The sequence below is a fragment of the Marmota flaviventris genome, chromosome 1 (genome assembly GCF_047511675.1).
Source record: "Marmota flaviventris isolate mMarFla1 chromosome 1, mMarFla1.hap1, whole genome shotgun sequence".
In the NCBI taxonomy this organism is placed as follows: domain Eukaryota; kingdom Metazoa; phylum Chordata; class Mammalia; order Rodentia; family Sciuridae; genus Marmota; species Marmota flaviventris.
In genome coordinates this window covers 11,287,020-11,309,857 of record NC_092498.1, presented here as the reverse complement: position 1 = coordinate 11,309,857, position 22,838 = coordinate 11,287,020, and the positions used below count along the sequence as shown (strand labels likewise).

Below are 22,838 nucleotides of genomic sequence, written 5' to 3'. Positions count from 1 at the left end.
ACCTTGTATTCCCCAAGCACCAAGTGCACAAATGCTGAAAATGATACAATAAATGAAGAAGTAGAAGAGGAGGAACATGAGCAGGAAGAGGAAGTAAGAGGAAACAAAAGGGAGAAAAGAAGGAGGAGAAGGAAAAATCAGAAAGGGGGCGAAGGATAAAGGAGAGAAGAGGAGGTTAAAAAAAAATGGCCAAGAAAAAGAAAAGCCGCGAGAGGGAAGAGAGGAGAAGGAGGAGGCAGGAAAGAACAGCAAATCCTGTAGGTGCTCACTACTACCACTGCCCCCAGCATCTCAGCTGTCAATCAGTTAGCTTTTCTTCATGTGTAAAATGAGGATAATTCAGAGCGGTGGTGAGGATTAAATATGTAAAGCACTTAGAAAATGCCTGGCACACAAGTAAGCACAATTAAAACTATTCAGTTAAAATATAATTGATTAGTGGAGAAGCCAAGTAGCTTGCTGTAGTTTATAAGGCTGAAAGCAAAATCCAAATCCAGGCAGCCCCACCTTTGTTCTTTTTCATGGCTCAGTGTACAGCCTCCCACATACCCACATTTATTAAACGAACAGTAACATTCTTACAGAGAGAGCTCTCTACATAATGCACAACATGCTACTGATTGAGCTAGGCACTATAAACCTGTATAATTTATAAGGTTTTCCTTGGGGCTGAAGAAGGATTTTTTGTCCAATTCTAAAAGTAGAACAGTATTTTGACAAAAGGTTACTGTTACGTTGTCTTAAAGAGAAGAATGTGTGAGAACACAGTTGATGCAGACTATGACTCCAGATATAAGAAGAAATAGTACCCAGTCTGCAGAGAGGAGGAACTGATCATTCACAGACTTGGGCCAACATTCTCTGCAGAAGTGCCTAACTTCACTCAGGGTTGGGAGAGAAGTGAGGATGATGCAAAAATACAATAAGGAGAAACGTTCCCACATTTTGACTCAGTTACAGATGCAATCAGTTAAACGGTTTTCATAAATAAGCCTCTAAATATAGTAGTGGTATCAAGAGATATTTCAGTGTTTGAGTAACTTTGGATAAGAGAAAGAATCTTAAGAAAAGCACCATACACACAATGATAAATGAGCTGACCCATATATTTGACTACATAAAAGTGCAATGACACGTTTGTGGAAAGAAAGACAGAATAAGCAAAGTCAAATTATAGCACCTATATATGCAAAATATATAATCCTGAGGGGCTGCTGTCCTTAATATAAGAGGAGACCTCCAAAGGGGGGAAGGGAAAAAAATCCAATAGGAAAAGTTACACAAACTGAGAAGAGCTATAAGAATGTGAAAACATGTAAATCTAACTAATTATCAAGCAGATAGAGATTAAAGCATTACTAGCATACTATTTTGTATACCCTAAATTGTCAAAAATGAAGATGCATGAATGACCATGAAGGCTGAATGACAATATACATCCCTCATAGAACAGCGGGACTGTGAATGAGTACAGTCCACAAAATGCAATCCCACCCAGAGATCCAATCTATTAAAAAATATACCCAAGATATCTGAACAGGAAGAGCAATGTTCAACAAGATATTATGTGAAATGTGTCATAAAGTATCAAGTGAGGGAAATGCGGTAGCTTTGTGATGAGCTGACCTCTCTCTACTATCCTAGAAAAAATGTCCACTACGTGCTATTAAATAACGCAGGTGATATCTAGAAAACCATGTTCACTGTCATCTTGATTGAGTTGTTTTAACACAATACAATAAAAACAAACAAAAATATCTGTAAATATATTAGCAAACTTTATACAAGCATGAAAGAATATATGAAGTTGAATAAATCAAGCTGTTCACACTAATTATCTCAAGGGATAAAATTAATTTTTCTGTGAAAAATGTCACAAAGCATATCTTGGGGGCCAAGGGTGTCACACAGTCACGAAGTACTTGCCTAGCATGCACAAGGCCCTGGGTTTGATGCCCAGAACTGCCCAAATAAAGCACATCTTAATTTAATTTGATGACTAAAAAGAAAATTAATTATGATGCTTGGAACAGCAAATGAAAAAATGAGGATAAAATTAGAAATTAACTGGAAAGTCCTAGTCCCAGATAAGAATGCTAAGTAGTTATTAATGGTCACTGAGGTTTGTTCTAATTGAGTCTTCTAGTCAAATCCTGTATAGGATAAGTAATGCCTCAAGTCTTAAGATACTTCACTTCATCTTCTCAAACTGATTAGCCCTGAAATCATACCACATAACAGAAAATAACATTGTCTCCCAAAATAATTATTCAACAATTTCTATATAACCTAATGAACATTCAGAGAAAACAACAATAATGAAATAATGGCAAAGGAAATACAGATGAAATTATCACATCATACTGTTAAAAAGACTGGGGAAAGAGAAGGGAGCAAAGATAAAGAAAATACATACGTAAAACTTTGCCAAAAAACCTCTTGATTTAAACATAGAAGGAAATAAAAAGAATCTGTACAAGGAAGGAAAAGCCAAGGGCTCTCACCCTGGAGAAACCTTTTCAAAGACATACTCTAAGTCTCTGTTCTGTGCCTGCTTCAGTATTTTATTCATACAATTATATGAATGATTATAATTTTAGTTAATTTCTATAACACTTCTATAAGGTTAATTTTTTATCATTTTAATTTTATGGTAGAAAGTCAAAAATGAGAGACATAGAGCCCTGCTTAGGTGTCACACAGCTTCAAAAGGTCCTCCCTCCTACTCCCCCTGAATGCACTGAGCAATGAGTGCTCTGACTGGCATGGGGAAATCTTGCTCTTCCTCCCTCACAGGATGCATTTTCATTTCTTCCCAAATCCTGGCCCTTATTTGGAATCTGCTCCACTTGCATGCCCAAAGTTGCATGGTAATAAAATAGCAGCGTGAGGGTTCGTCACGGCCAATCATCATCAGGCATACCCGGAACATGCTTCTTGATTTACGGTTTGTTTTAATGAATGGAGAAGTGGGGAAGAGAGGCACAAACACAAAATCACATGAGGCTTGTTGAAAGGATACTGCATTCTAGTTGGTAAACAAAGACATGAATATTCAATTCTGTAACCAAGCAATCAACATCAGCAGTGTGAATTTTATGGGTCAGTAAGAAATTAAAATACACAGGCTCCTCACATCTGCCTACTTGATGGTTAGAGGAGATCTCTAACCTCCTAGAAATCCAGACAAAATATGTGAAACAATGGTATGTAGATACTGGACAGCAGCCCAGGACAGGGACTGATGTGTGATTCTATGGTGGTGGACACATGATGTCATTGTGCAATTGTTCAAACCCACAGAACACATGACACCAAGAGTGCACCTATGAAATCTGGGTGACAATGACTCACCACAGTAGGTTTACTCACCCTTGCAACAAATGTTCCACTTTAGTGGGGGATGCTGATCATGAGGAAGCAGAGCATGTGTGGCACAGGTGGTAACTTGGATATCTTTATGACTTTCTCTTGATTTTGCTATGAAATTAAAACTGTTCTTCAAAATTAAAACATTTAAAAAGTGGATAAAGAATCTTAACAAGGGATAAAAAAGTGTGGCAATCAAGCATAAACCACAGAGTTACCATTTCACCAGCAATTCCAATCCCAGGAATGTAGGTGACAGAAATTATCACATATATGCAAACAAAATCTTATAAAATAATGTTTACAGCAGCATTAGTTACAATAACCAATAACCTAATGTCCATGGATGGATGAGGAATGATATGTGATACAACTTGTATAACCCTCAAAAATATTTTAAGTGATTCTATACAGATATATTAATATACATTAATATCAATGTACGTAGCACCATTCACAATAATCAATTTATGGAACCAGCCCAGATGCCCATCAACAGACGAATGAGTAAAGAAAATACGATACACATGCACGCTGGAATTTGATTGAGCCATTAAAAAGAATGAAATTATGGCATTTGCTAATAAGTGGATGAACTAGAGAACACCATGCTAAGTGCTAAGATCCATGCTAAATAAGCCAGATCCAGAAAGTCAAGAGTCAAGTGTTTTCTCTTGTGTGGAAGCTAGACCAAAATAAGGAATTAAGGGGTGTGTGTTGGGGTGGGGGGGGAAATACCATGAAAATAGAAGGGATATCAGTGGAACAGAGAAAGAGATTGAGGCAGGGGAAGAAGGAGGGGAAAATGAAAGAATGGTGGAATGAAACTGACCAATCACCTGAACAGTGATTTTTGCCTTTATGTATATCTATAATGCAGTATTAAAAAACTATTGTATGATTATGTCCAATGAACCCCAATATTATGTATAACTGTATTGCATAAATAAAAAGGTATTAAGTGAAATATATCCAAAAAAGTTCATATATAATATGATTCCAGTTATTAGAAGGTCCACAGTAGAGAAACTGATAGAGACACAAGTCAAGAGTGGTTGAGGCAAGGGGAAGGCAGTGGGGTGAGAGCTGGAGGGGAGTTCCTTTTGGAGGGGGTAAACTGCTGTAAAACTGGCAGTAATGAGTCCATTGCTCCACATCCTTGCCGACACTGAGACATGCTGGTGGTTGCACAAAGACTGTGCACACTAACCAGACCGACTTTGGAAGATAAACCCTGCATCATTGCACTGCTCTGAGGACAGGAAACACCCACCATCAGGACAAGATCTTCCCTAGACAAGGTCTTTATATACCACCACACCAGCCACCACCAGAAATTCCTCGGAGAGACCCGATTCAAGGCTAGGATCAGCACTTTTTTCCTTGAAGAGTGAGAATCAATTCTTCAGGCTTTGTGGGCACACAGTCTCTGTCACAACTGCTTAACTCTGCCATGGTAGCATGGAAGCAGCTGGAGGAACAGGAAATCACCACATGGCCAAGTTCCCACATGACCACTCAGAGGCAGGCTGCACACCACCGTCTGCCAACACCTGTTCTAGACCATAAAACAAGACCCTATAGACTCGATAGGAACAAAATCATTCCAAGTATGCTCTACACAGAATTTTCTTCCTTTTCTCCCTTTTGTAAAATAATGAACTGTAATCAGTACTTACTGCATGACTAAGAGAACAAATTAGTTGCAACTTTAAACATATTTATATACTTAATAAAACTGATTTAATTAATACAAATTAGATATATTCTTAAGGTAGGTTAAATTTTTCAATTTTCCTACATACATTTTATTCTACTTATTATTTACACCAGCTTAACCTATTGCCTCAATGGGTTATATATTAATTATATATCAATATTTATTTGCACAAATGCAGTGAATATATAGATAATTTAATTTAAACACACCACAAACTTTGAAAAAGATGCACTGTAGAAAGTCACTCTCATGATGACTGACATGTTGATTCCAAAATGTTACAAAGTTATCCGTCTTTGAAAATAATATTTAATGCCAATTTAATGATCACATTTTAATCAAAGAATTTTAATTTTCAGTGTAACATCTGATAAACACTAATCCACTCCAAGCCTAGTACACTCCATCAGAAATTACTCCGTTGCCTCTCCTTTGCTGAATACTATACCCGAGGGTGGGGAATATGCTGTCAGTGGCTTCCACCGCACACGAGAATGGATTTTCTACATGAAAATAAATTCTGCATGCACCTATGACTTTCAAAGCTCAGGATGACAATGTTCAGACAATTCTACCTAAATGACCTGCATTTTCTGGGAATGAGATTATTCCCATTCCAGAAAATCAGTTTACATGTTTAATGAATGACCTATGTAGGTAGAACCAAGGATGGATGAGATACAAAGAAGAAAATAGTTTGACAGCAAAACTCAAGGAAAAACAGTTGTGAAAGAAAAGCAATTTTATAAATATATCATCAACTCTTTGCTCAAACTGTAATATCTTCTTTGCTCTAGAAAGAGAAAAATGAATCAAGACTACAAGTAAGAATAAATGCTGGAGAGGATGTGGGGAAAAAGAAACATTTATACACTTTTGGTGGAACTGTCAATTAGTAAAACCACTATGGAGATCAGTACGGAGGTTACTCAAAAGACAGAATGAAACCACATATGACCCAGCTATATCCACTCCTCAGTATTGGTCCAAACGAATTAAAGTCAGCATACTATAGCAACACATACATACCCATGTTTACAACAAGGCGAGTCCTAAGAGCCAAATTGTGGAACCAGCCTAGTGTTTATCACAGGTCGAATGGATAAAGAAAATGTGGTATATATACCCAATAAACTTTTGTTCAGCCGTAATGAATGATCATCTCATTTGTAGGAAAATGGATAGAACTGGAAATAATCATGTTATGTAAAATAAGCCAGACTCAGAAAGACAGTGGTCATATGTTTTCTTTCATATGTGGAAGGTAGACATGAAATAGTAACAAAAGGGACTTTATAAGAGTCACAAGTAAGATAGAAGAAGAAGTAGATGGGCAGGGATGAGCGAAAGAGAGAGGAGGTAGGTACTGGGGAATGAAGCTGTTTGGGGCACACATTAATATGCCACAATAAAACCCACTATTCTGTATAATTAATATGCACCAATAAAACATTTTAAAAGAATAAAATAAATAAGTCAGGAGAACCTCAGGAATATTTGCATTATAAACATGGATGGTATAAAGATGGTATGCATAGTAAATTATATAATATACAGATATAAAAAGCCAATCCATTAAAATAAATTCTTATATTTTGCATGCAACCTCACAAGTATTCTCTGAGTTGAAAAATGTGTTATGACCTAAAATAAGTTTGCGTGAAAAGAAAAAGTTTTTCTACTAAATCACATAAATCATACAAAGTGTTTCTAGAAAACAAAATTTATAATATAAATTACACTTAAGCATATAGACTGTAGTGATTTTATTCTTTCAATATTCCTTCAAGATGATATTCTTAAAAGACCTACTACCAAATTTTTGAATGGGAATGAGTTTTGTTCAAAAATTGAGTTGTAAGATACAGCGGGTCACCACTGACTTAAGGCTTTTGCTGTCCATGTAAACACGCGACAAGGGAAAAAGTTTAATGCAAAACACTTCTAACAAATCACCACCATCGACTGCTCTAAGAGAGTCATTCTATAAGCTGGTTTAGTCAACCTTTCTAATTATCTTTTCAAAATTCTCTAGAATCATTACACAATCTTAATTTTAAAAGACTGAAGCCAATACTTAAGTATTTTTTTTTTTCAGGGTTAGGGACTAAACCCAGGGTATCAGGCATGCTAGACAAGTGTTCTACCACCGAGCCACACCTCAATCCTTATGTCTTATATAAATTTGATTTAATCTTAGTTAAAACAAAGTTAGAAGAACTAGATTTTAGACAGTTGGAATTGGAGGTGATAGTAATCACTGTTGGGGTGCCCAGGAATAGCAAAAGTTGTAAATGCAGAAAGAGAGCTAGAAAGTCAGAGCTAAGATCACACATTATAGGAATCCCAAAGAATGCATTCAGATGACAAAGGCTTAAGTGTGCCTTGCTCAAAAACTGGTGAATCCTCCATATACAGAATACTCAGCTCAACTTATCAGATATTCATTTAACATGTTATATGAATATAAGACTTATCACAGTCCTTAAAGGTGTGAAGTCTAAGAGTGAACACAGGTGAGCATTACAAACACAACATTCTATAGAAAGCTGTAGAGGCACAAGAGCCAAGAGCCAGGATTGGGGAACAAGTACAGGAAGAAGAAAGGAAAGATGTGTCCTAAATTGGTACTGCATGGAAAGTTAAAATCAATACATGAAGTCATGGGAAGAAGGTCAGAGGTTAAAACAACAATGGGAAGAACAGAAAGAAAACAAAGGCGGTCCAGGAAATCCTATGCATGGAGTGTCACAGGATGGCAGGAAGGCACTTTCTTAAGTTCTTAGACCAGCCATCTGATCTACCTTCCAGATTGCATATGGTAGAAATCAATCCCCAACAGGATGGCGCTCAGAGGTAGAGTGTTTAAGAAGTGATCAGGCTATAAGGGCAACTCCCAGTTCTCCCCTAGAAACAGAGGTAGGGGTTTGGGGGGAGGCCCAAAGCTCGCTTGGTGCTTCTACAACATGAGCACACAGGAGGCACCATGTGTGCTCCAGGACAACATCCCTCTCCAGATACAGAATCTGCTGGAATGTTGTTCTTGTCCTTCTGGGCATCCAGAACTAAGAGAAAAAATAATGCTGTTTGTCTGCAGTTTTGTTTACATTATTGTGTTACAGACTAAGATTTATCATCCAGTCACTTGTACCCTCGGATCTTTAAAGGATGAGAGAATGACATCTCGGGCTCCCTTCAGAGCAGGCCTTTGTATACTATATTCAGTCAAAGTTGTATTAGGTCACCTTTCCTTTCTGCTCTTTGCAGAAATTATTTGTTTTCCAAAAGAGGCAGAAGGGGTGGGGAGGGGAATGAGAGTGGCTATAGGAATGGAAAGCAAAACATGGGCTTATTTCCTAGAAGGAAGTGGTGGTGGTCAGCAGCAGGAAGTGCCAGGAAGTGCCATGAGTAGCTGAGCGGCCCATTGCACTGCAGAGTGGAAGGTCTCCTCTTATTTACAACAGGAAAGGACCCAAAAGAACATACAGAGGTTAATGCCAATTCTTCGCCTTAACAAATATAAAAAGAGAGCTCACTGATAGTGAATCACTTTGTGTAATTTATTTGCTTTATGCTTTCTCTCTGTGATTCAGCTGAGACGTAATATACAGAATTCAATAAATACAGCCAGCGATAAACGCCACTAGGGTCACTAATAGGTTGTTTGGTCCTCCTGAGCTTCCTATTGCCAAGTGCAATAAGCTGTCTGGCTACAGCTTCTGCTGGCATATGGTGTTTTTAATCTCAATCCTGCTTTTACTTCCACAGTTTCCCCCAAGGCAAGAGCTAAAGTTTTACTTAAGAAAATGTTGAGGAAAATATTTCTTAAGTAATATGCTAAATATAGTAAATACTTAAAAACAGACACTGGCAAGGATAGAAAATCATCTTAATGCTTCCAACCATTACACATGGACATGTAAACTATAGTCCTAAATCATGTCTGACTCAGCTCCAAATTGGGGTTCACAGAACCTCTTCCTCCTGTTTCACAACTTGTAACAGCTCACAGAACTGGGGACAGGAAGGTTGCTAGGGCAGGAGCTTCTGTCCTCCATGGATTGGGGCTGTATCACCTTTCTGGCATGTGAATGTGTGCACCAACCTGGAAGCTCTTTGAACTCCATCATTTAGGAATCTTTATGGAAGTTCTATTATGTAGAAATGACTGATCAAGTCACTGTCCATTGCCGATTAACTCAGTCCCCAGCCCTACTCCCTTCCTTTGGGCAAGGGACTGGGGCTGAAAGTTCCAATCCTCTAATCATGCTTTGGTCTTTCTGGGACTAGCCTGCAACCTGGAGCTATTCTAGGAACCCTGAGCTACTAGTCATCACATCAGCAAAAGGACACTGATCAGTGAAGACTCCAATGGTCTTAGAAGTTCTTATGTCAGAAGCCAAGGGATAAAGACATATATATTCCTTATAGTATCATGGTATCACAGTTGGGTAGGTAAAAAAGATGAATATTAAATAATATCAATTTGGCTATCTTAAACTATCTTGCCTTTGTATGATTTATATTTGTAATTTTGACTGCATTAAAAATTGCCTGAATACAGTTCATGTGAAATAAGACAAGTAAGAAGAGTTAGACTTTGGCCCTATGATTTGCCTCAAGTCTCTTGTTTTGCTAAATCATGGCAACTTGCACCCTTGCCTGAAAGCAGTCTGCTAGAACCATGGAGGACATTAGCATGATAGGGACCACTCACTCTTCCTCCCACATCAGAAACAAGCTTTGGAAAGCCACTGCCACTTGGAGGAAATTCACTGTGAAAGCCCTATTACTGCTAATAGGAATCATAAGACCACACTATTATGCGAAAATGTTCTTCTCGCTGACTGATAAAATGCTAAGATGACAGAAACTGCAGTTGTTTTTCTTGTTCCTAACACATGGAACTGCTCTCCAGTCACTAATAACAAACTAATGTACAGCCAAGCAGGAGCAAACTGAATACACACTAGAGGCCGCTCATGATAAATAAGTGAATTTTGCATGAAGGAAAAAAAAAATCATAATAGTTCTACAAAGAAAACTGCATTCTAAGCTTACAGACATAAGTGGCCTTTGTAACTATTAAACTGGAAGTCAGGAAACATTTTCTTCTGTCTATAAACTTTCTTTAATTATTTTTAATAAAAGAAACACTTTTATTAAAGTACTTTTCTGAGAAAACTTCCTTAAAAAGACATACCAAAGACATTTTATAAATATTTATTATCTTATTTTTAAAGCAAAGCTCTACCTTAAAGTCCTGAAACCATTTTACGTATTACATATTGGAAATATATTTTTAATCCTCTTAACTGCTACAATGATTCAGACTACAAAAGCTTTATGTTGTACAACATGAGCTTGTCTAAGTAAGAAAAAATTTTTGAAAAAGCAAAGGATATCTAAAATAACAAATTTACAAACCACCCCAGGAAAATTATGAGTGATGAGAGTAGAATTCAAGAATTTACTTAGAAAAAAATATTGAAGTCTGAGAAAACACACAGAATCTTCTGATTGACAATACACTTTTATAAAACCAGGGAACAATTATACCCTAATACTTTAATATCCTTTTTAAAAACCTGGGAGGAATATTATTAAATTTGTCAGACTGCCAGAGAGCTGTTTTACCACTTACACGCATGACAGGTGACCATTTGATTCCCTTTCACTACCATTGAGGAATTTTTAAAAATTTCCTAACTAGGGCATTTTACATCACAACCAGCATGGTATTAGGTTAGAGAAAGAGTATGGTGGGGGAACTAAGGAGAAGATTCATAGAGATCTTCAGATTGTCCCAGAGCATGAAGATAGCGTTGGAGACAGAAGATGCTGTGGATGGATATTGGTGGGGAATTTGCAGTCTGTTTCTACTTGTATTTGGCTATCGACCATTTCTAATCATTATTTAATCAGATATTTAGCACATCATGATCTAATTGCTGAGGTTGAAATAGTGCAAATGCCACAGATGAGCAAGCAATCTGGTGGAAATCTTTAGTGGGATGATTCCCAGGTGATAAGATAAATACTGGGATGATGGAAGTGCTGGGCAGGAGAACACACTCGGAAAGCACCTCATGAACAAGAGCAGTAAAAGAGGCTGGTAATAATGGAACACAAGTGGGTGAGACATCCAGCCCCCAAACACCCTTAGGTCACATAGCATTTGCCATCTACTGGCTTGAAGAGAGCCGTGGAAAAATTGTCACTATCAGGAAAAGCCACCTAAAAGAAATGATACTGCTTAATTAGAACTACTTATTTATCATCTGTCAGTCACCAAACCTGGTCCTGGCTGCTGGGAATATTTCTAAAGATGAACAAAATAGGTACAAGGAGTTATGTGCAGTAAGGTATAAGCAGGTACAGAATTCATGCATAATTAAAACATAATATGGCACTACATGAAGGGTTGCTTAAATGATTTTTTTTCCCTAACCTGGGTCTGTGTAAATTGGGGTTTATCAGGAAAGACTTCTGGGGAGACAGGACACATGAGCAGAGTTTGGAAAAAAAGCAGAGGTGGCTCAGAAATGGAGCAGACAGTATTCTGTATAGAGGTCTCTCCATGAGAAGCTAAAACACAATTCTGGTATTTCAAGGGGCACTGTAATGGTTAGAACATAATAAGCCAAGTAGGAAATCAGTATTCAGATGGCAGGAAGATTTTAGGTAACCCTTTCTAAGAGGCGTTAATGTTTAACACCTCTCCCTTCATGGAACCTCTAGCCCCAAATCACATGCCCCAGGTGTCAAGGGTCCTTGTGTGATACCTGCACATCTGGAGGGAACCTGACCTCCAAGGCCAAAGCAAAATGTTTCTGGCAGAAGCCCTGTGGCGCAGAAACATCACCTTCCCCATGGGGAATAATGATTCAGCTTTTTCTTTCTTTCTTTCTTTTTTTTTTTTAATTGTAGATGGACACAATACCTTTATTTTATTTATTTATTTTTATGTAGTGCTGAGGATTGAACCCAGTGTATCACCCATGCTAGGCAAGTGCTTTACCACTGAGCCACAACTGCAATCCCAATGATTCAGCATTTTAAAAATTTTTAAATGACACTCAGAATTACCACATATTCATGGGAAAAGTGTAATAATTCAATACATGTGTACAATGCATACTGATCAAAAATTTTTTTCTTAGGGTTGTAAAATATTTTCCATTGTACTTTAGATACGTTTTTTGAGATCATTCAGCATATTCTTGAACTTTCAGGCTACAGAGGTAAAACTGCAGTCTTTAAGGAATACAAGTCAAAAAACTCTCAGAGCTACATCTCTGGATTGTAAGCGATAGTCCAAGGCTCCTCTTGGTGTAATTGCCATTTGGACATTTTCCCATAACATTTACTAACTAGTCCTTGCTTAAATTGAATTCGAGCTGCCACTTTTCTGTCTCCTGACAACTGGAAGGCCAAGGCTGGCTCAGTAGCAATCCCATCATCAACTCAAGTTTCAGGTCCTATAATGATGTGTCACCAAATTATGCCTGCTGTCCAGAGTATTGTTGGAGTTACTCTGCTGACTTGTGGTCATAACACAAATCCCAAATTTTAATAATAAGGAAACAATGCAGAAGTCTCCAATGTGTGCCAGCAACAGGCATGCATGTGCGCTCCCCTACATGTATATGAAAACCCAGACCGGGACCATTCTGAAAGTTTAAAAAAAAACAATTTTGCACATGTTGGTACAATAGGATTATCTCAACCATTACTTCTTAGCTCAGTAATTAAAAATCTATTGAAAATAAGCAAAAAAAGTGACAAAGAAATTAGCCCTTACGTTGTTCAGACAATGTAACATTAAAACAATTCAAACTTTTTGTTTTAAAAAAAGTAAAATTAAAAGAGCCACATGTTACTCAAAACTTTTGACAAATGATTTGAGCTTCTTTGAAAAAATCCCCAGGAGGTAATTTATTTCTGAAGACTCCATCCACAGAGCAGGAAAGGAAAAGGGTTCTGTCAGGAACATACTTTATGAAATAGAATAGCCATAAAGAACAATGCCTCTGATTAAATTTAGTTGTAAACTGACTTCCTGCAGCTGCTAAAAATGATCTCACTCTGAAATTTATTTTCAGTTCATGCATGATATGGCAAACATGGCACCTCTGCATACACATTCCTCCCTCCTCCAGGCCCCAAATGATTCATGGCTATGCATGGATAGCTTTGAGATCTCTGATTTATAGCATTTGATAACCAACAGACTAAAATATATTACTAAACTAATCTAATCAATAATTTGAGATAAATATGCCTTCACAGTTGGTTGTGTAAGGTTCTTTAATACCAAGGCTTCTGTTGTAAATTTTCTTTTAAATGTGCTAATCATTTTTACCTTCCATCATTTTGATTCAAAGACCCAATAATGTTGACATGCTTACAGAGCTTAGTAATTTGATTGCATAAATACTTTTTAATAGAAATTTGCCAAAGCAAATAACTAATCATTGCTAAGGTGAGGCTTATAAGAATCAAGAGAAATCAAAGACATTTGTTTTTTTTTATAAGCCAAGTTCATCATGTATATATTAGATATATATGTATATATATCAGATATATATATATATATGTATCAGAGCACACTGTATTGCATTTTTTGACTATGAAATTCTTGAAAATAGTTTAAATAAATTCCAATTCCTGGGAAAACTAGTCAGAAAGTCTCACTGGAAGACTGAAATTAATGTCAATTATATTACAGACTATTGAGATCACATTTTATGCTCGGATACTTGATGCAAACTTATGCTATAGCCGATTTATATTTATTGCCTTATCTCATAAGAGCCCTCAGGGAATTGAGTAAGTTTCACTAAGACACAGCAAATTTAAGCCTTATATATAGTCTCTAGTATTGTTTTTAGAGCTTCTAGGGTTAAATTGCCAATTATAAGATTTTTTTCTTGGTTCTGACTAAAGAAACTAACATATTTCCCAAAGAATCACTTAAAGAATGGTAACACATCCCAATGAAAGAGCATGTTTTAGAAATTAGGTCCACAGACTACGCTGAATGAGTAAACACAACTGTGGTGTACATGCCACTGGAATACTACTAAGCACTAACAAAGGAGAAACCATGGATACACAGAATCATGTGCATGAATCTCAAAAGCATTTGATAAATTTAAAAATATTAGACATAAAAGATAGCATATGACTCCATTTAGAAGGCTGTGGAGAGTATTGAAAGAGGGGATCAATTGCAGAGGGACAAAAAGAAACATTTTGGGTTGGGTGAGGTAGTGCATGCCTGTCACCCCAGCAACTCAGGAGGCTGAGGCAGGAGAGCTGTGAGGAGGAGGATAAAAGGGACTTTTGGGGAAGTCACACGTGTTTTAATCTTGACAGTGGTGGTGGGTATCCACCTACATATCATTTCAAAAATAACTGAACTCTATGCTTAAAGATTCGATTTTATTATGTGAAACTATACCTGAACAAACTGAATAAAAATAAAAAGGAATCAGAAAGCAAACACTGCATTCCTTCATTCCAACCACAGTAGGAAAATAAAATGCTTATAATCTTTCTAAAGGGAACACAATGATCGCATGCTTAATAGCAACTGTGAACAAGAAGACTTGCAGCTCTGGACCCAAAACTGCACATCCAGATAGTCTATAGTTGGTCTAATCCCAGCTCTGAAGGGCCACTGTAACTCTTGGCTTATCCAAATCTCTTCTAATTAGTCAAAGCCATAAGGTTCTTCATGGAACTTTCTCTGAATACTTCAAAGACAGTGTATCTCTTTATGAAAGATCATAGACCAAGAAAGTATAGTTCAAAGAAGTGAAATTACTGTGTCATAGTAAAACAGTGGCACAATTAGACCTTGAACCCTTATCTAATGCCCCCATGACCACACTCCCAGCCACCTGCAATGAAACCGACTGAGAGAACAAATGTTTCTGAATGACCTATGACGTGCACCGACTCCTTCAACGGGGTACCAGACACTTGCCCGCAGGTGCCTGGGTTAATGATATTGATGCAGGCTGTAGAAGCTAATTCTTAAGAGCTGACCTCCCACATTAGTCAGTTATTTCAATTATATTTTGAACCTGGGCAAGCTGGGGCACAGTTAGTTTTAGAGGCAGAGTTACGACAGTCATCCTCTATTCCCACTTGATCACTCTGAAAAGTGTTATCGATCTACTGATGAGAAAGTCGCAAGGATATATAAAGCTGAAAGTCTGAAATCTTACAGGAGAAAATTGGTGGTGTGAGAGGAATAAGAGGTCAAGCCTGTACTTTGTTTCCCTGTTTGACTGGGTCTTCCTCACCACCCCACCCAGTGCAAGAGTGCTCACGGGAGCAGTCGCTGTTACACAGCAGAGACTTTTGTTTGGCATGCTCATCTTTTAAATTAACCTGAGCTTGCGTAAAACAATGATTCTACATCAAGAATCTTCTGGAAGACTTCCCTTCTGGATTTCTATATTCATCAGTTAACTCTGAAAAAACAAACCAAATACAATGCTGCCTACACTTCAGATATCATACACAACACCAAAATTTATAGCTATTCATAGAGTATTCTGCTAATGAGTCTAAGAATCCATCAGTCCCACAAAGTCACAATTACTAAAACGAACCTCTGAAACTTAGGTTTTGACATTCACGGTCATAGTACATGTTGTTCTCAAAATACCAATGAATTCAAAGGCAAGGACCTTAGTTTCAGGATAAAAGACTTATTCAGACAGGAATTAGAAAGCAATGTAATGTGGGAAATTGTGGAAAAAGTGGAATATACACCGTGAGTCATTTTAGGCAAAAAAAAAATGTGTAATCTTTTTGACATATTCTAGTTTTCACATAGTAAGAAAATATGTAATTATCCAAAGTCTTTGTTATCATCAAGATACTTCTGATAACTGATGCTACATCTAAGAAATCCCTGGCCAGAATAAACCTTAGTCTTCATGGCATCTTTGCTAAGATATCAATGAAGAAAATCATTAATTCAATAAATTCTCAGATGCTCATTAGTGTACTAGATATTAGGAGGCATATAAAGATGATTAATTATGATTGCTGCCTTCCAGAAGTCCACCACCTAGTGAAGGATATAAGATATGTCTACACATAGCTAAGTCACAAGATGAAATGAGAAAGTAAATAATTATAAAGTATTATGCAAAGTTAAAGAGTAATAGATCACTAGAAATTTATACTCTAGTAAAGGACATAAGTCTTCCCAGCTCTAAATCAAGGTAAAATGTGAATGTAACATTGTGATTTAGAAGTATTTTTATGTGTGAAGAGATGTCACATGATACCAGGCTGGAAAGCAAGGCTGTCCTCCTGGAGCACATGGCACGAGAGCTGAGCACCGAGGCGCGGACGGCAGAGCTAGAAGAGGGGCTAGCGTGTGCTCTTGCAAACGTCTGAGCATCAGTGCAGCACGGGATCTACCTGCACGGATGAGGCAAGATGGCAGCCACTCAGGAGGATCCTGGGTAGCACCAGTGTGTACCAGATCAGCCACCAGGAAGGGCCTGAACAAGGCAGAAGGAAGAGGGGCATGGCATATTTAGGACCCTGAGCAGTTCTATTTGACTAAGATGCCTGGAAAGATGACCTTGAATCTCAAGGTAATGAGTTGAGATTTTCTGCAGGAGACAAGGGAAAGTCTCCCTCTGAAACCCCCAGTCAGGACATCACAAACACACACACACACACACCCTCAGCGGCCCTAACCTTTTACACACCATTAGGATCTTCAGCGCATTCTCTAGTACCTCCATTCTGGGTTAACTGTCCATCCTCCTGTCTGCCTTGCCATAGAACCTATCACACAGAACTAGAACTTTCTCTTCACAGTCTTATAAACCCAGAACATTGGATATTTTGTCTTCACTTCTATTATACTGTATGTTTTATGAACTATATGTACATGATATACATAATATATAACATGTATTCATAGTGATTATCAAAGTGTCTGATTACTGAAGATAGAAATAAATGGATGAATGAGGGAATCACAAGCTAATTGCTGCATTCTTATTTCTGCTAATAGATTATAACAGAGATTCTGTCTCATTCCAAAGCTTGGGTTTTTGTTGTTGTTTTACCAGTTTATATTAACTTTCTAAGAGACTAGAGATTGCAAATTTCTAACTATATTGAAAAGCTTTATTTTTAAACAGAATGATGAAGATAAACACGCTCTCCCATATTGCCACACTGCTTTTATTGAGCCACTGATTTCATGACTCCAGTTTTTCTACATGATTCTTACATTCTTCTTCTTGAGTCTATCTCCCTCGCCATTTACCATAATTGTGGATTATGGTGATCATAATTATCCAACATTAACATACACCAATGTTTCCCGATTTTTTTCCAGATTTAGAGAGCTATAAATTCCCCTCTCAGAAACATGTTAATACACTCAAAATTCAATGTAGAAAAATTCCCTTTTATAGAGTTAAAATACAGGCAAATGTCTGAGGTGCAGAAGTCAGATGGGGGTTCCTTTGGGGAGGATGGAGACAGCAGTGGTCAGGAGGAAGGTTTCAGCAGAGTTTTCATGGGTGTGCTCCCCGTGGTGAAGAGTCACCGAGCTACACATCAGGATTCGTGCACTTTTAGTTCTGTAACCACCCTCATGGCACTTGACACACCTGACTGCTTTTCAGACCCGGGTCAGGAATCCCCTAGAGCGGAAGCTGTTTTCTGAGGAGGAATAACTTTGGCATGGGAAAAAGGTGATGGTGTTTAAGGGGGAAGAGGACTTAACTTCTCCGTAATTGATATTAATCTGAAACACAGAAAACAGTCTCTCCATATTCTTTCTAAAGTGGACAACTTATACTTTCCCAGCTGAATACAATATCAATGAAATCGTCACTAGAAAAATAAATGTCTAATTCCTACCGCTTGATGGAAAACAATCTGCTCTACAAAAATCCTAGAAAAAAGCTGACCCTGTCTCTCTGGCTTTGTGGTGGGGCTCCATGGCTGTAGCTTGCTACCTTCTGATCACTGGGGCCTGTTGCCTGCTCCACCATCTCAGCTCTGAACACACGTGGGTTTATGCATGTGGGAGAAGGCAGGGGAAGGATGTTATGAGCACACCTAGGCCTTCTTCATCCCAGGCTAGCAGAGTAGAATCAGGAGACTTCTGTCATTATCAGGTTGGAGCTACAGAACAGGAGTACTGTCCCACACGCCTGGTGCCCCACCTTCAGGTTCCTCATTTACTGTTAGGAAAGCAACAAATCAGGAGTACAGGAGAAGGTGAAGACTGAAGTCTCCTAAAATCTCTTGTTCTTCATTCTAAAGTTCCTGTGGAAAGCTAGGATCAAACTTTCATTGGCAATGCCCATTCAATATTTTCCTGAGTCTCCCTCCTGCCTCCGTTTTAATGTCCCATCCATCAAGATCACTCAAAACTTTAAAGGAAAACAAATCGAATAACTAAATCAAACATTCATTAACAAAGATTTTTTAAGAAAAGGGGAATTTATACAATTAAGCTTACATTCACTTGAACAAGTAACTACAGAAAAGTGAGTCATACTTTCTATTGTTCTAAAGGCAGAATCAATAGGGAGACTCAAAGTAGCTCTTGGCTACTCAGGAAGAAATAAGAGATAAGAGATAATCACTGTCTTTTCTCTTTGTTTCCCCCTACACACATACATATTCAATTATCATTTGTTATTTTCACAATAGGAAAAAAGTACTTAGGACTTTTTATAAGAACAAACCCTGACAGATGAAGGCAGGTTGCTTTTAGAACTGAAGGAAATACAAACATGAAAGATGGGATGGCCTAGAAAAATACTGACTAGAATAAGCCAGACACAGAAAGAAACGCACTGCATGAGTCCACTGACGCGGAGCATCTAGAAGAGTTACACTGATGGAGTGAGTCTGGGAATGGTGGTTGCTAGGAGCTGAAGGAATTAGGGGATGAAGTTTCAGTTAAAGGAGGTGAATGAGCCCCAGGGACCTAAGTCAAGAGTATTGCACTATATACCTAAAAACATGTTAAGAGGGTGGATCTCAGGTTAAGTGCTCTTATCACAATAAAAAAAAAAAAATCAATAAAATGCAATGGAGGGTTTAATGCATCCAGGACAGGACAGGACCTGAGGCTGGGCCTAAGTTTTTATTATTAAAATTAACAAAGTCATTATATTATCATAAATAAAAAATACTTGACAAATGAAGCCACTCAGATGGTCAATAAATACATGAAAATAGGCTCAATGTCTTTAATCATTAGAGAGAAGCAAATTAAAATCACAGAATTCCATTCACAAACACTAGATGGCTAAAATCAAAAAGATGAAAAAGAATAAATATGGGTGAGCCTATGGAGCATTGCAACAGTGCTGACAGGAATGAAAAATGGTACCACCACGTTAAAAAACCAATGTGCCAATTTTTAAAAAGTTAAACATATATGAACTCTACAACCTAGAAACTCCATTCCTCACTACCTGCCAAAGGTAAATTAAAACATGTTCACAGAACATCTGCACGAGAATGGCTAACATGCCGTTGTTTATAATAGTCAAAAAACTGGAGACAAGCCAAAGGGCAGCTGATTCCCATCAGTGCATACCCACTTTGCGGTACATTTACATAGTCAATCTACTGACCAACAGAGACACTACCAATGCATGAACCAATCTCAAAAATGGGCTCAAGAAAAAACAAGATACAAAGTTCTATATACTATATGATTTATTTTGTATGAGATCCAGTAACAGAAAATAATTTATAGTGATACAAACCGGGAAGTTGTTGCTTAGGGATAAGAACCTGTCTGGCAATGACCCCTAGGTCTTCAGGACTATGGCAACATGTTGAGAGGGTGGATGATGACAGGCTGTAACTAAGTCTCAAACAAGACCCACGTAATTTAACACCCACGATCTACAAATCTGTTGTACGATACTCATACCTCAAAATTACACTGTTTATCATATATCATAATGATACACTATATATAATTTTTTATTATATACTTTAAAAAAAGGACATAGGAACTAACTTAAGAAGTTCCAATTAGCCAAGGACAAGATAACTTAACACTGGACAGAATAATATCTGCAGCTGTCTAAAACCCATCTGACATGTAATGCCAAGAAAAAGATTTACCTTCCCAGGCTGAGAACACTGAGGGCCTACAGGATTCAGGCCCTCTCAGGGCCAAAAAAAAAAAAAGGTAAGGGCAGATATAATGGTACTCATTCCCTGAATCTGTCACTGTTTAACCTTCCACTGTGAATGAAAGTGCTCCATGTTCTCTCTCCTCTGAGGGCCAGATCTAGCCCTGAATATCCAGTGGCATCTGAAGCAAAGTGACAAGAGGTCTGGTGTCAAAGGCCTTGTCCCTCCTGGGCCTGAGGGAGGGAGAGAAGGTCCTACCATTGCTGTTTCCATCAGCTCTATCCCCACGTAAGCCTGTTCCTCTTGTCCAGCCTATGTCAGCCTGTCTTCCTTCCTTCCACTCCAAATGTATAAATGTTTCACTTTGTCTCCAATTGGAGAAGACCCTTTAAAAATGCATGTTTTGTTGCACAATTACAGGACTTTACATTGCAGATATGGATGTTAAAATAATAAACACATAAGAGAATACAAGTGGTGGTCCACAAACTATGTGTTGGCTCTTTAAATCTGCATATTTTTCCCTTTCACTGTGAAGCCCTTCTGTTAAAAATACAATTAAGAGGAATTATGTTTAGTCACCTGTATCCAATTAGTTTAACGGTTAGGACTTGGATTTAATGAGATTTATTCCAAGGATTTAATTCCCACATGAGGCAGTTATTTTCATTCATTTCCCTATTGGAGACTCTACCCCTACCCAAGCCAGCCATGTCCCACAGTGTAGAGTGTGAGCCACAGAAAACACCTCATTACAACAAGAAAAATCAATGAAAAGTACACTGTTTTATTGAACATCATATGTGGACAAACAGTTGTTAGATAAATTACATAAGTCTTCTTGGAAGAGTTCTGAAAGTTTACTTAAAAAATGTGCTTAAAAACAACAGGTGTGGTTGCTTTGAAATTAATAATGGTATCCACTCCCTAAATCCAGTATTGTTTTACATTCAATTGTGAATGAAAGTGTTCATGTTATCTTTCCTATTAGTATTGGGCCCGATCCAATAAAAATAATCAATATGGAAATCTATAGTTTTTCACAAGCACACTAGATGGTTTTTATGGGTCAAGAGACAGGTGGGAAGTACTCGATTAAGATCCTTCTGCGGTTCTGTTTGTGATTATGCTCATGAGCCATGCTGACCCTTAGAGAAACACTCCACACAGGACTGTTTGCATCAAGCAGGCTACAGGCATGGGACAAGCAATACCCACTAACTGGCTCCAGCACTCCACAACACACACTAGAGTGTTTTCCTACATTATCCTTGATGGGTCTTGGAGAATACTGCTAGATGCACTTACAGTTATAAAATAAAGGAGAAAAGACCATTAGGAATTTAAATTGTCTCCAAGGCTGTCACTATTACATATTTTTTGATAATGCATCTAGTCCCCAGACATCCATATTAGCATGTCTAATCTCAAAGCAAACATGCCTTCTTCCTAGTAAGCAACTGGCTGCTTTCAAAATGCGGCTCCAACATTAGGGACCCGATGTTAAACATTTTGATAAATAAAGAAAATAAATAAATAAAGAAAAATACATCATTTCAAAATACATATATTTAATGCATACCTAGAGTATGTTGCATCATATTTGTTTTTTTGCCACAAATAGGTGACTTCTCAAACTATAAACATTTTGATATAACATATGATAGAGATGGAACAACATTCATAACTAGTCTACTTATATCTACACTATAAATCCTTGTGTTTGCCAATGAGTTGAACTACAAACACGTTAGCAATGAACTAGATTTAAAACCTGCTTCCATCAAACATATTCTCTCATCTAAAAATAACTCACCCATGCAAAAATCAGGAAACCAGACAGTGCAGATAGCAAATCATTAAGAAATAAACTATCTCCTAAAATATATATCCATGCTTAACTTAGAAGTAATTAAGTTAGAGCAAATTATATTGGGCTTTACTTCACACTAATATAAAATCTCACATCTTCTACAACAGAGAATATATTTCTTTTATGAGATCAGTTTTTATTCATTTAAAGTATTCAAATAACAACTCAAATTGCCATTTGAAGTTTTATTTTAGCCAATGTTCAAAGTCCTCACAAATATCGATATTTGATAATGCTACTTAATGAGGCTTTGAAGTAGTAGAATGAGGGTTTTTAAAATAAGAATAGATGGATGTAATTCTACTAACAGCTTCCATTGAAATAAGAAATAATACAACTTGGTTAAGCTGCTCACTCACTCTCATTAAGGTGATTTTCTGTTAGGGTCCACAAAAAAAATTAATAGTGTCCATTTGCTAAGAAGATAATAAAACAAAGAGGAGCAGAAATTAGCGGTGCCATGGACACTGGCTAAATGAAAGCATACCTTTCTCTCTCTCCTCCGGTGATATCATATAAGCGGTTGGCACCTCCATCAGCACAGGCTCTTAAAAGAGCTTCAAATAAAAAGAACACAAATCATTTCAATACAGGAAGCACAGAGCAATGTCGTTCAAATGACAAACATTAAAAAGCAGATACTGGGAAGCACACATAGTCACTCTAACCCCGTTGGATCATTTCACGCAAGCTAGTGATATGGTGGGT

General features: G+C 37.5%; 1 protein-coding gene across 8 annotated transcripts in view; it reads right to left on the bottom strand.

The window, feature by feature from the left end:
• Nucleotides 1-22,838, bottom strand: part of Tpk1 (thiamin pyrophosphokinase 1) — a 339,523-nt gene that overhangs the window by 201,249 nt on the left and 115,436 nt on the right. For 7 of the 8 annotated variants that reach the window (XM_027943417.2, XM_071611250.1, XM_071611276.1 and 4 more), the window contains one exon: nucleotides 22,618-22,687. The exons of the other annotated variant lie outside the window; for it this stretch is intronic. In XM_027943417.2, coding sequence (XP_027799218.1) covers nucleotides 22,618-22,687 — 70 coding nt within the window. The remainder of the gene's footprint in view (nucleotides 1-22,617; nucleotides 22,688-22,838) is intronic. 8 annotated transcript variants of the gene reach the window in all.